Raw genomic sequence first — 13,443 nt, 5'->3', positions numbered from 1 at the left:
GAAAAACAGATTAACACATTATATTCAAATATTGAGAAGTGGAGGTGTTACGTAAGCAAAACAATGGGTAAAAATAATTTAGGCACAGATTTCTAAAAAAGAAATATGTCAGATGTCCCCAGAAGAAAACATCAAACAAACAAGCCTCTTAATAGGGGTAATCTCACACCTAACCTGTCTCTCTTCTCCCATCTACAATTCCGTTTTGTTCTCCCTAGCCCACGGTAATTGTAGTTCTACATCTTGGAGGCAACTGGACAACAGGTAGAAAGACAGGCAAAAAAAAATGTCCATCTGAAGGAACAAAATGCTTTCATGGCTTTTAAAACAAAACAAGAACACATAATAAACAAAGATCCCCAAACTTTGTAACAAAAAAAAGAAAAATAATTAAAACTGGCCCAAACAGTACTGTGAGGCCTGGTAGACTGTGTTAATGTTGAAAGCCAGGTACAGGGTACATGGCTGTAATCCTAAGCTCAGAAGGCACAGAGGCAAGGAGGAGTGGGAGGAGTTCCAGGCTGCACAGGGAGACACTGTCTTGAAAATAACTAAAACAAATACAAAACACAGCTGGGAATTTTGGGTAGACACAATATCAGTCACAAGATAATTTTAAAGCAGGAGTGTCAAGGCCAGGTTTAGGAGTCTAAAGAATCTTAAATCTTTCTGGTAGACAGTGGACAGAAAGGCAAGAGGAGGAGGAGGATAGGGCTAGGCAACGTCAGAAGGTGATGTGGGGGATGGCGGAGATGCGGGGAGAAGCTCCTGGGGGCTCAGCATGTTTGGGATGGCTGGCAGACCTGGTCAGGGGCTCAGTAATGACCTGGGTCACTGGGAGCTTCCCAGCCTGATGGTCTGGATGCTGTTAACATGGGTTCTAACATATGTCTGAACTCACTAAACTCTGTACTTAAGACTGGCACATTTGACTATGTAATTTTACTTTAAGCTGGAGAGGGAAAAAACAAAACAGGAACTTCTAGAACAAAGAGTAGCTTCTGGACCTTGGGCTTAGCACAGGGTGGCAGAGTGTCAAGGTTAAGAACGGGATGCATGGAGGAGGAGGAGCACATTTCTGGGAGGAAATGAAAAGCGGTTCAGAACCCCACGCTGGTGGCACCCACGAGGTATCTGGGGTAGAATAGCTGAGAGGCATAAGGCAAGGGCCCAGAGAAGCTAGCAGGGAACCAATGGAAAAATCTGGGGAGTCATGCAGACCAAGAGAGCAAAAGGCAGAGGAGGGAAGTTAGAAGGAAAGGTTGAGAAAAATGACTAAGGAGCCAGGCGTGGTCAGAGAAAGAAGAACTCCAGAAGGGTGGGGCTCCAGGAAAGGACTCGAGCTAGCTTGGGATTAATTAGACCATGGAACCAAATGCCCACCCCACCCCACCCCACCCCTGTGAAAACATGCTAGAACTTTTGGATAATGTCAATTTATCATAAAAGAGAAGTCAGAGAACCAGAGGCAGTGAGCCTCGAAGATGCTGGATGCACCATGCTCAGAAAAGTGGACAGTTGCAGGAGAGGGTGCATGCATGCACAGTCATCCGCCCCCCCCCACCCCCCCGTCTGCATCTTCTCAGGGTGCACTGGTGTTGGCAGTTTTCTAGATCCACGCTTTTGTGTCAATCTATGGCCTTAGATCCTACCTACCTGCTTGTAAATAAAGTTTTATTGGAACACAATCCTCTCATCTGTTTGCACACTATGCACTTTCACACTGTAAATTCAGAGCTAAGGAGCTAAGACACTGGTGGTCTGACTCATGTAGCCTAGAATGCATGTGCTTTGGCCCTCTGTAGCAAACATTTTGTTGGTATCTGCTGCTCAGACATTCTCCTTCCTAATCAAACTCCAAAACTACATAATTTTTTTATCCAAATATAAATCAGGTAAAATAAAATGTATCACTTCCTAGTCTGAAAGCAGACTTGAGAAACTACTGTGTATGTGGTGGAACAAGCCTTCAATCCCAGCACTGGGGAAGCAGAGGCAGGCAGATCTTTGTGAGTTCAAGGCCAGCCTGGTCTACATGGTGAGTTTCAGACCAGCTGGGGAGATAGGGAGACCCTGTCTCAAAAAGACCAAAAAAAAAAAAAAAAAAAAAAAAAAAAAAAAAAAAAAAAAGAATTAAGTCCAAAGGTCTTAGCAAGTCAAACAAAGTCCTTAAAGAAAGATTCCTAGCAGGAAGGGAGGAACATTTTGTTCTATCAAATCTTACGTTTGTTGCTTAAAGCTAAAATCTCTGTAGCAAGTCAGTCACTAGGTCCGAGCCTCAGGTTCTCCACAGAAAATGTATCAGTGAGACTTTTCTGGGTGTTACACACAGAGGAGTCTGCTCAACAGATTTGGGTCTGGGTCCTGGCCTTCCCTGCCCGCCCCATGCCCTTCAAATGCTGTTTAAAGTAAGCACACCCTTTGCCACACGCTACCTTTCTGACCCAGCACACAAGTTTGGCACAGCACTCCCAAGATATTATTTCTAGACATACTTCCCGAAACAAAGACCAAGCACTCAGTTACCATTCCATGACATAAAAGATACAGTTAAGAAGAAGTTTCTCCAATTTTGAAAATGCAAAACATAAAGCAAAGTTCCTGACCCAACAGTCACTTTGAATTACTCATCCTTTGACTAACAATTATAAGAGGCTGGTCAGCTACCAAACATAGTCCTGGGTGTACAGCTGCACAGCAGGCAGCCTTGGGCCTTAGCCACTGCAGGGCAAAAGCTGTAGGAGGCACTGTTTTGGAAGAGCTCTGTACTAGGTCCCAAGGACTACATTTAGCCAAAATGGAGTCACTCAGGTTAATGGCTCCATAATCAAACAGAAGTTGTAAGAGAACAGACGGAGTCTGGACCTGACTAGCTTTTCCTGAAAACAGGGAACTTCCAGTCTAGCTGAGGCTGTGTAAGAAGAAAGCCCCTCACTTCAAACCTTTTGAAAGTAACCTGATAAGCCAATCAGCTATGACTCTACCTCCTTTCTTTGCTCCCACCTCACAAACTCTTCTACTCCACTGTTTCCTAGGGGACTCAAGCTATTCTGTAGCCTGAAGGTTGCCTCGATTCATACATTTTATCTATAAGTGAATCTGTTGTGACTTTTGTCTTTTGACACTACTCCCTTAGCCCCAGTTGTTCTGGAACTTGCAATGTAAACGAGGCTGGCCTCAATCTCACAGAAGTCTGCCTACCTTTACCTCTTAAATGCTAGTATTACAGGCATGAACCACCGCATGTGGCTCTATATCTTAAAAGGTCATCTACACTCAAAAAAAAAAAAAAACCTCAAACACAATAAGCTAACCCCTTCCTACCCCACACAGTGTTAAAAACTAACAAACAAAAGACTAAAGTCAAGGTTAAGTTAAATGTACTAGATCAACCAAGATCAAATGCTGACCTTACCATTACACAGAGGAAAAAATTCTCAAGTGAGTTTTATTTCCACTTAGATGTACATAAAAAGATAAAATAAAAGTAGAATTTCAGGTGATGGAGAGATGACTTAGCAGTTATGAGCTTTTGCTGCTCTTGCAGACGACCTGGGCTTACTTTCCAGAACCTGTAACACCAGGTTCAGGGGATCTGACGTCTTCTGACCTCCCTAGGCACCTGCATATGCATGGTGCATATAAACTCAAGTAAGCACACACACATACAAATAAATATTAAAAACTTAAAAAAAAATAGAGTTTAAGAGCATCAACAACCTTGAACAGATCAAAGAAAGAGGACCAGCATTACCACTGGAGACCTCAGCTTACTGTGGTTTTATCATAAAGACAGAAAAACTGAACCACCAAAATCAGCTGAGATCCAAATAGGCTTATTTTCTGTCGTGTTTTTATTTGGAGGGCTCGGAATGGAATAGTTTCTGATTTCAAATTAGCTGGAGAGAATGTTGTAAAACCAGTGAAGTCTGCTTCATCCACTAGGGGGCAGATCAAACCTAAGGAACTCTAGACAGGACGCCTGCTTTCAGCAACTGTTAACTTCTAAGCTCTAGTTAGTAACAAATCAATTCTAAAAGTCTCTGCTTCCTGGGTTAATTTAGATAAATACAGTTACTCTTTTCACTGCAGCACTGCACAATGGAAGCTTCTGTTGGGTGCTCACTCCTCAGTCCCCTAATTTTTAAATTCCACAGTCTGTAGATGCAAATGCCAACCCCCTTCTATGTTATCACACACACACACACACACACACACACACACACACACACACACCCCTGCAATGATCTCATTCTATTTTCCACTTTCTTCCTAAACTGCTCGTCTAGCAAGTGCTGCAATAGTTACACTCTCATTTTTTTCCCACTTAAAGTAATAAACGTAAGCAATTACCATGGCAAATAATTTGGTACCTAACTATGAACCATAATTTAATTTTATATTTTAAAATAGATTACATTCTTCTGCTGTTGATATTATAAAATTATACTCATATGCAGAAATGACTTAAATTCTAACTTCAAAATTTTTGGAAAATCACCTAAAAATGGTCCACAAGCAGGCTGGGGATGGTGGCACAGGCTTCTAATCCCAGCATGGGAGGTTCATGAATTCATGGCCAGTCTAGGCTACAGGGAGAGACCTGACTTAGAAAACCAAACCAAAACAACAACCTCATATAGATTTATATAGTAGTCATAAGCCAAGTTATTTTACTAAGCAAGCCATTCTTAAAAGCTGTTTCTGAATTAAGCAAGTAGCTTCACTTTGATTAACTACAAATTAGCATGTTCCCTGTTTGTTTTACTGCCTTTATTGAGAGTTCTGGCCAAGTTGCATCCACAGCCTAGCATGCTGGCACTATCCACATGCTTTGGGGGAGGAAAATTAGTTCAGTCATTCACGCACATGTAATTTCCATTTGCTCAAAACTCAGGGGACCTTCAACCAGGATAATGGACAGGTTCTGCCAGTAGGAACATTGTCCCTGAAAGTCATTCTCTAGGTGGCACCTGAAATTATTATAGAGTGCCCACATCAAAGGCTGGAACAGGGTTCCATGCTTTCATGCCTGCAATAATCTTGGCTCCATGAACAATAAACCATAATCCCAAACAAAACAAAACCATGTCAGCCATTATTTGACAGTGTGAACACTTCTCTAGTGTCTCCGTCCCCTCTGGGGTCTGCAGGAGGGCCTCCTCTGGAACATGCCCTGCCCCCACAAGATGAGTGAGAGAATTGGAGATTGGGGCAGGCTCAGCCTTCAATCCAACCTTCGCCATCTGGGAGCTGGTTTCCCACAGTGATTACAGCCACTCATTACCCAGCTGTGTCTATGACCAGGTAGGTCTATCTGTCTAGTGTGGGGCTACAGTGTTGGCAAGCTCACCTGGCTGGAAGTCTGAGAATGACATATGCTTCTCCATTGTCTCCTGTGTCTTACCTTCCATGGAACTAGAAATCTTGAGGGTATCTTTCAACTACTGTCCCCCAAACCTGTCTTTTCCATTTCCTTTCCTCTTAAAATAGTTATTTTTGTCACAAGTTGAGGTTACAAAGCCATTTAACACAGATGTCAAAATTTCCTTTCACAACAGACACTCAGTGGACTATCGCTCTTCAGCAACAGTCGTGTTCTGTGAATTAATGTCTGAGGGACAAATGAATGAAGTGCTTGCATACCCCAGGGAAACCTCAGCACCAGTGACACTCATAACACCTGTGTGGGACATCATCCAGGGTACGCTTGTCCTCTAGGAACAGGATCCCAATACAAATATGAAGAGCCAGTAGGCCCTTAGGCATTCATTAAATGAATCAAGAAAAATGCTTTTTTAAAAATGTATTTCAGTACTTTTGTTTTGTTTTGAGACAGGGTCTCACTTTGCCGACTTGGCTGGCCTGGAACTATGTAGATCAAGCTGGCCTTGAACTCAGTGAGATCTATCTGCCTCTGCCTCCTGAATGCTAGGATTAAAGGTGTGTGTCACCACACCCAGCTCTAGTATCTGTTTCAATGTAGTGGCTAGTGATGAAGATTCTGATGGTTGGAGCTGGCTGGGCATGCTGGCATATACCTGTAATCCCAGCACTTGGGAGGTTGAATCAGGATTACCATGAGTTTGAGGCCAGCCTGGGCTACATAGTCAAACCCTGTCTCAAAGAAAACAAAAGACATTCAATTACATAAACAAGCACACAAGTTAGACTTGGCTAAAATAGATACATCATGTTTATCAAAAAAAAAAAAAAAAAAAAAAAGCTTATATAAGCATGCCTTTGTATCACCCTGTTAACAGATGCATTCCAAGTGCTCTTGTCACCCTGTTAACAGATGCATACCAAGCTCCTTTTCTGCCACTAATTCAGAGGTTAAACTATAAGGGGCCTTCCATCACTAAAGATTCTGAAAATAAGGACGCTGTTATCTAAGATGACTTCCATGTACTAGGCTAGAGAACAAAGCTTTGTTTAACACACCAGCATTTTGAACTAGAATTGTAGAATACATACACAAAACATTTCAAACGGGAAGGAAGGGCCATGCTTCATCAGTGAAGTAAACCGAAGAATAATTCAGGCAAACTGGGGGGAGAGGACAGCAGATGAGAATTAAGGCATGAATGAGAGAATGGGGTGCTTATTTTGAGCACAGAGCCAGCCCGCACCATCCATCTGCTTCTCCAACTCTCAGTGGAGCCACCAAGCAATTCAAAACTGGAAAACTCGCCCAGGGAGGCGGATGCTTAGGGTACTTTTCTCCACTGGTGGCGCTGGCGGGTTTCAAGCTGGGGCTGGGGACAGCCGGCTGGGCCCCTCCACTCACCTGATGAGGACGCACTGGTTGTCGTGGCGCTTCCACAGGCAGCGGTAGCACTCGTTGGCGATGGCGAAGATGTGCGGGGGCAGCTCGCCCAGGTGGCACCTGCTGTACCGTTCCATGGTGGCGCGCTCGTACAGGCCGGGGATGGGCTGGTAGGGGTTCACGGAGGCGATGATGGAGCCAATGTAGGTCTGCAAGCAGAGGGCGGGGACTGCGTTACCCGGGCAGCGTGGCCAGGCGGGGACTCCCACCGCACTTGCACCCTGCGCACTGCACAGGGACCTGGACCAATCCAGCTGAACGCAAGACCTTGGTGCCCACGGTCCACACTGTCCCTACCCCTCTGTACTTAACCTCAACACTGTCATATAGTGCATAAAGTCTTTTCAGAGCGGGCCTTCAGGAAGGTTAAAAGGAAGGAGGACGGCTCGGAGCCAGACCCAAATCCGCGTTCCCAGGTGACCTCCCAAGCCTTCCTTGGCACAAAGCCCTGGCAGGTCCAGTTCCCTGCCTCCACCGGTGGCTGTTACGAAAAGCAGGTAATAGATGCACAACCCAGAAGAGCGCAGTTAGTTTAATGGGCCTGGAGTTTGAGTGTGGGGAAACTGGTCGAGGTAAGCAGTTATGGATGCACAATGCCGGGATGAGTCTGATGTCTCTAAATCACTTAAACACATTCCACTTGGCAAATTCCATGTTAGGGATTGTTAGCCACCTCAGGAAGTGCCACCTAACTGCCAGGAACGTGGATCGTCTTTATATGGATAGTCTGGGACAATATCCCATCGTCTTTATATGGATAGTCTGGGACAATATCCCAACCGGAAATGACGCAACCCTTCCACAGCAGAACCATGGAAGCTACAAGGTTACCACAGCCCAAGGGCTCCGCTGGCTCCACAGCAACTTTCACTCAAGGGTGGTTCTGCTTTTGGGTTCCCAGGTTTCCAGGCTCACCAGGCCAACACAGAGGGACGCGGAGCCTGGGAGCACATAGCACCTCCAAATTCTTACCATGGCTTTACAAGGGCCAGTGTGTCTTTCCACAATTCCCCAGTGCCTAAACGGTGCACTGTAGTTGAAGACAGGGCCTTTACAGAGTGACTAATTTAAACTTGGGCTTTTAGGTGTATTTGAATCTCCAATCTGCCTGGTGCTCTTATAAAGAAAGTCATTTGGGCATGCTGACCCCAGGGATGCATACACCTAAGCAGGCCAGTGGAAGAAAGCAGAAAGAATCAACCAAACCTGCTGAGCACCTTGTTCTCAGACTCCCAGCCTCTGGAACTAGGAAAAATGATGTGTGTGGGGTTTTGTGGTTGTGGCTTTGAGGCCATACACAGGTACGACTGCTTAAGTATATACAATAACCCTATGAAATTTGCAGTACTACTGAACTTATTTTGTCAGATGAGGAAACAGGCATGAGGAGAAATTTTGAAAAACAGTCATAGAACCAGTAAGTGCTAGAGATGAAATTTGAACCCAGGCAGCATAAGGCCAGAGCTTCCTCTTACCACATTCATTAAAGCACAGTAATTCTACAGAAGGATGGGAAAATCAAAAGTAGACAAAGTCCAAACATTCTGAGAACATCTGTGCCACATTATTACAATTTGTAGTAACTCACATTCATAGTAATTGCCAGGAACATTGAGCTAAGTATCATATGTTTAGTACAAGTTTTCAAATGTAAGAAAGTCTATATTTTGGAAATAATTTGAATCTCAAAGATTAAAAACATAAATGACATTACCACAGAAATTGCACTTACAGGTTTATAAGCAAAAATAATTGAAAGCAGATACTCAAACTACTGCTTATCGACCCATCTCTTCTGCTGCACCCTTATAGAGCCAAAAGGCAGAAAGAACCCAAGTGCTCATCATCAGATTAACAGTTAAGAAAGACGTGGCACATCCACACAATAGAATATTATTTAGCCACAAAAAGGAATGGAGTACCTGCACATGCTGTAATGTATCAATGTGTGTGGTTTAGAAGCATACTAAGCTAGAGATACCAGACAGAATAGGCAAGCCCACAGACACAGAAAGACAGTGGCTGCTAAGAACCAAGGAGGCAGGACCAGGAGGTGATAGTGCTTAATAGGCACCAGGTTTCCGTTTGGGGAAATAAAAGCTATTGTGGAACTGGATAGCAGGGCTGGCTGTTTGGCATCATGACTGCACTAATCTCACTTGTCTGTAGACTTTAATACATTTAAAAAATATTTTATTTATTATTTTTATTTTATGTATATGCATGTATTGCCTGAGTGTAGGTAAGTAAGTGCACCTGTGCCATGCAATGCCTGCAGAGGACAGAAGATGCTGTTGAATCGGCTCAAACTGGAGTTACAGAAAGTTGTTAGCTGCCATGTGGGTGCTGGGATTCAAACCCGGGTCTTCTGCAAGAATAACCAGTGTTCTTAACCGCTGAGCCATCTCTCCAGTCCGACTTTAATACATTTTATGTGAAGGAAAGTTTGTTTCAAGTACAAAAATGAATGCTCTTTGATAAGTAAATGTGCAGATCTTTGGAAATATGGACTCCCTAGAAAGCCCACTTGCCTGTCACATCTCTGCAGGAAAAATGTGGCTAGAAGGAAAGCTGGAGGGGCAGATGGTGGGTGACAGCACCGTGGCCACAGGAGCTCATCCCTCCTTTCACAGTAGCTCTCTTTGGGGCAACATTTCAGACTTAGGGTGCTCGGCCCCTTTCCTTTCCTTTGTTAGTCCTGTTTCCGCCCTTTCGGTGTTTCCATTCTGACAACGGTGTTCAGTGTCGCTGTGAGATACTTACACTTTCACCCGCATCAACAGAAATCAGCATTCGCTGCATCGCTCATTAGAGAGCCAGGCACACCAATGGAGGGAGCAGCCATGTGCCAGCAACATGACAGCTGAGCTGGGCACACGTCACCTCTCTTGCTCAGTATAGGCAGAATGTGACAGCTGTAGTTAGGGCACTAAGGAGATTTGTCGCATTTAATTCACTTAGTGTGGGGCTGTACAGCTTCATGAATGAGCCTGTTTGTAAAAAGGATAATCCCATGCAATGTCTGTTCATAACATTTGCATAAGTGTTATAAAATTCTAAGTTGGGCCTCTTTTGTGTCTTTTTTCATCGTGCGAGGACTGCGGGTACATATGCAGTTGTGCGCGCACTGGAGGCCAAAAGTTAATGTCTGGTGTGTTCCTTGATCCTCTCTGTTTTTTATATATTTATTTATGGGTTTTTTGTTTTTGTTTTGTTTCTGTTTTTTCTTGACGTAGGGTCTCCTATTGCCCCAGCTGGCCTGGAACTCACTATGTAGACAGAGCTGGTCTCAATCTCACAGAGATCCACCTGCCTCTGCCCTGAGAGCTGGAATTAAATATGTACACCATCATTCTTTTTTGTTTACTTATTTTGAGGAAGGGTCTCCCTGTTGCCCTAGCTAGCCTGGAACTCACTATGTAGACTGGACCAGCCTTGATCTTACAGAAAGTCTCTGCCTCCCAAATGCTAGGATTTAAGGAGTGATTCGCCAAGTCTGGTTTGTATTTTTTTCATTTTTAAAAAACTAGGTATGTGTGTCTGTGTGTGTATGCCACACACAGGGGATCAGGAAGACCAGAAGAGGATGTGAGATCTCATGTAGCTGGAGTTACAGGTGGTTGTGAGCTACGTAACCTGGATGTTGGGAACTGAACTCTGCAAGAGCAGCAGGTGTTCTTAACCACTGAACCATCTCCCTAGCCCTCCACCTTATTTTTGGAGACAGGGTCAATCATTGGTCCCACAGTGGCAGGATTAAGACCCATGCTGCCACACTTGGCTTTTTATATTGGTGCTGGGGTCAGGGGGAGTCTGAACTTAGGTCCTTGTGCCTGCGTGATAGGTATTTCTCTGAATGAGTCATCTTCCCAGCCCTGTGCCCTTTTCCCTTAAAGTCCTTATTTATCAAACTATTGATAATTCTAGACTCTTTTGCAAGTTTCTTTGAAAAACAAACTTGTTTATGTCTGCTAGTCTCACAGTTGTGTTTCCTTTTCCTGGTTGGGGAACCCTACAGTCAAATAGCATTCTTTGGTTATGTGGCTTATTCTAACTTCATGGATGATATGGTTTCTATGGGGACCAGGGACACAATGTCCTTTGTTAGCAAAGGTAAAGATGTAAAAACCAAAGTGGTCTGTGATTCATTTCTTTTTTTACAATAATCCACATTGTGCTCCCTAGTGAAATAGTTTTCAGCATTCGGACTGGCAACTGTGTTGACTCTGGATCATACACAGCCTGGAAGTCTAGGTCCATGAACCACCACACCCACGTTCCTTGTTACAGGGTTTTAGATGACAATTAAGTCTATATTTTTCCAAAACAACTTTATGTGACATTTCATAATCCTAGGCAAAGAAGGCTGCTTACACATCACTAACCCTCAGTTGCTCAACAAGACTGAAATGTGGGCAGGCAGAGGCCACTACTCTGACTTTTTCTGGTAGGTGACAGAACAGAAGAACAGGAAGGCTGCTTCTACAGCCACAATGGGGGGGTGCGTGCAAGGGCCAGGATGGGAAGGAGCCATGTTTTGACAGACGCCACACGATGAACAGCAGTGGTATACTCCCCACAAGGCCAACATACAGAACTCGGTCAAGCCCCAGGATCCCTGTCCTGTATTCTCTTTACTATGTGCAGAACATAGCCCCTTCTCCTCCATCCGTGATGCCTGCCCTTTCATGGCCTCACAATACCTTGACTCAGTTTCCACAAAAGCTTTCTTCATCCCACATCTGAAGAGGTGCTATAACAGTCCAGCCCTAGCAAAATAGTTCTGTGCCACATAACATTTCAGTTAACCGGTGCGCTGCATCTGCAACAGAAGTCTCATAAGGTTATAATGCTACAAAGCATCAGAATGTCTTAGTCTAGATCAGAGCACTCTCTGATATCCATGCAGTGACAGAACTGGCTGGAATATTTCTCAGGCATCGGCCCCACCATTAAGGGATGTGAGACTGCATCATTTGAACAGAGGCTTCAGTCTCCTGAAGGGTCATGACTATTGAGTTTTTACTGTCTGTGCCAATGTAAAAGTTTGCCGAAGCAAACTTCTAAGTTTCATAACATGGAAGTATATTATGAGACAGCCACCACAGTAATGGTTCACAATCATCTACCCAAAGAACCACAATGTATACTATTTGAGGAATCACTGATTCCTCAGCAAAGAAAGAAAAAAAAAAAAAAAAAAAAAAAAGCAATTGTACCCCTCTCCCCCATGTTAAACTTAATACACCACTTTCTCATGGATTATTTTCTCTCAAAATCACAGGCTGCATGTATAAGAAGTCCACTCACTGAAAAGGTAGGTTCAACAAGTAGTCAAGTAGAAGTGGTTGGAAGAGTGAAAACAGCCTGGAGTGACCTATCAAGTGAGGCCAAGAAAAAGTGCCCTAAGGAGCCCTAGCAGCTGCCAGGCAGCATCTGTTGCATGCTTTGATCACTCTGCACACTATAAAAAGGAATTGTTACTGTTCCCGAAATGGTCATGATGACTCTGTGCAGCTTAAGACTGGGGATACATCCAACCCCCGCACGTGAGGCAGAGCCAGGTACCAGTTTCCTCGTATTGGATTCAAAATTCCACAACAACAAATAGCCTGGTCATTTTAATGGCTGTTCAGAAATAGAAAATACATCCTATTTTGAAGCACATAAACTTTCTTGCCAGAAAAGTTCCATATAATCCACCCAAAAAATACACTTCCTTGACCACTTTAGTAATTTGGAACAGTTATAGCACACTCTACTAAAAAACATTAAAAAAAGAAATTCCTAAGTTTCTTCTTCCAAATCTACCAATTCAAGGTTTGCAAAAACTATTATACCTACATTGCCCCCGTTAAAAAAAAAAGTATAATCTGACCTCACTATGTGTATTAAAAATCACATTGCAAATCTTAAATAAATACAATGACTTTTTTTAAAAAAAGCCATGTATACACTTACTGGTTTTTGGCTATCAAGTGTACCATTTGTTGTTCTCAGTTTAACATCTTATACAATTCTAGGTGAGGATGAAAGAATAAATGCTTATTTTGGGTAGGAAGATGGACTGCTAAGTCCCCTCCACACGTTGATCTGGTGCTGCAGTGCCTCCAAGAACTGTATACCCCACCTTACAATTAAAACCAGGATTAAATAGGACACTGTATGGCCCAGCGGGCTCTGTGTCATTCACCTTGTGGACTTGCAGGCAGCTATACATTGGAGGGATGTCAGAATTACCACACTGGAACATCTAATCTGGAAGCTTGGTTTAGAGATCATAAGACCTGAAGTCCTCAGGCCTGGTACTACTTTCCCTGGTATATGGCTGACCCCCTCTGAGTCATCTTCCCCGCTACATAACGTATTCCCTCTGAGCCAAGGGACCCTCTGTTACCACACATGATTACGGTCTGAAAATGCCCTGTAAGTCACAGGTGTTGCAATTGCTAATGAAGCTAAAACCATAACTCTCTTCATTCTGTTGCCCTACAAAGCTGGAGATCAAGTTGACTGAAATGCAGCAGGGATGTTGGTTACTTCTAGTCTGTGCTGTGACATATTTTCCTCTAGAGAAGAACTGCTAAGAATTGGGAATCTTTACCCAGATTTAT

General features: G+C 43.7%; 1 protein-coding gene and 1 pseudogene across 1 annotated transcript in view; one reads left to right on the top strand and one right to left on the bottom strand.

The window, feature by feature from the left end:
* The window catches only part of Myo10 (myosin X), a 237,900-nt gene that overhangs the window by 111,093 nt on the left and 113,364 nt on the right, over nucleotides 1–13,443 (bottom strand). Inside the window, exon 4 of the mRNA XM_008821765.3 lies at nucleotides 6,791–6,978. Within this exon, the coding sequence (XP_008819987.1) occupies nucleotides 6,791–6,978 (188 nt within the window). The remainder of the gene's footprint in view (nucleotides 1–6,790; nucleotides 6,979–13,443) is intronic.
* On the top strand, nucleotides 12,786–12,959 carry LOC115068207 (annotated as a pseudogene).

Source organism: Nannospalax galili, unplaced genomic scaffold (genome assembly GCF_000622305.1).
Source record: "Nannospalax galili isolate Female #2095 unplaced genomic scaffold, S.galili_v1.0 scaffold207, whole genome shotgun sequence".
Classification (NCBI taxonomy): Eukaryota; Metazoa; Chordata; class Mammalia; order Rodentia; family Spalacidae; genus Nannospalax; species Nannospalax galili.
Note: the sequence above shows the minus strand (reverse complement) of the source record. Positions and strands in the feature narration are given on the sequence as shown.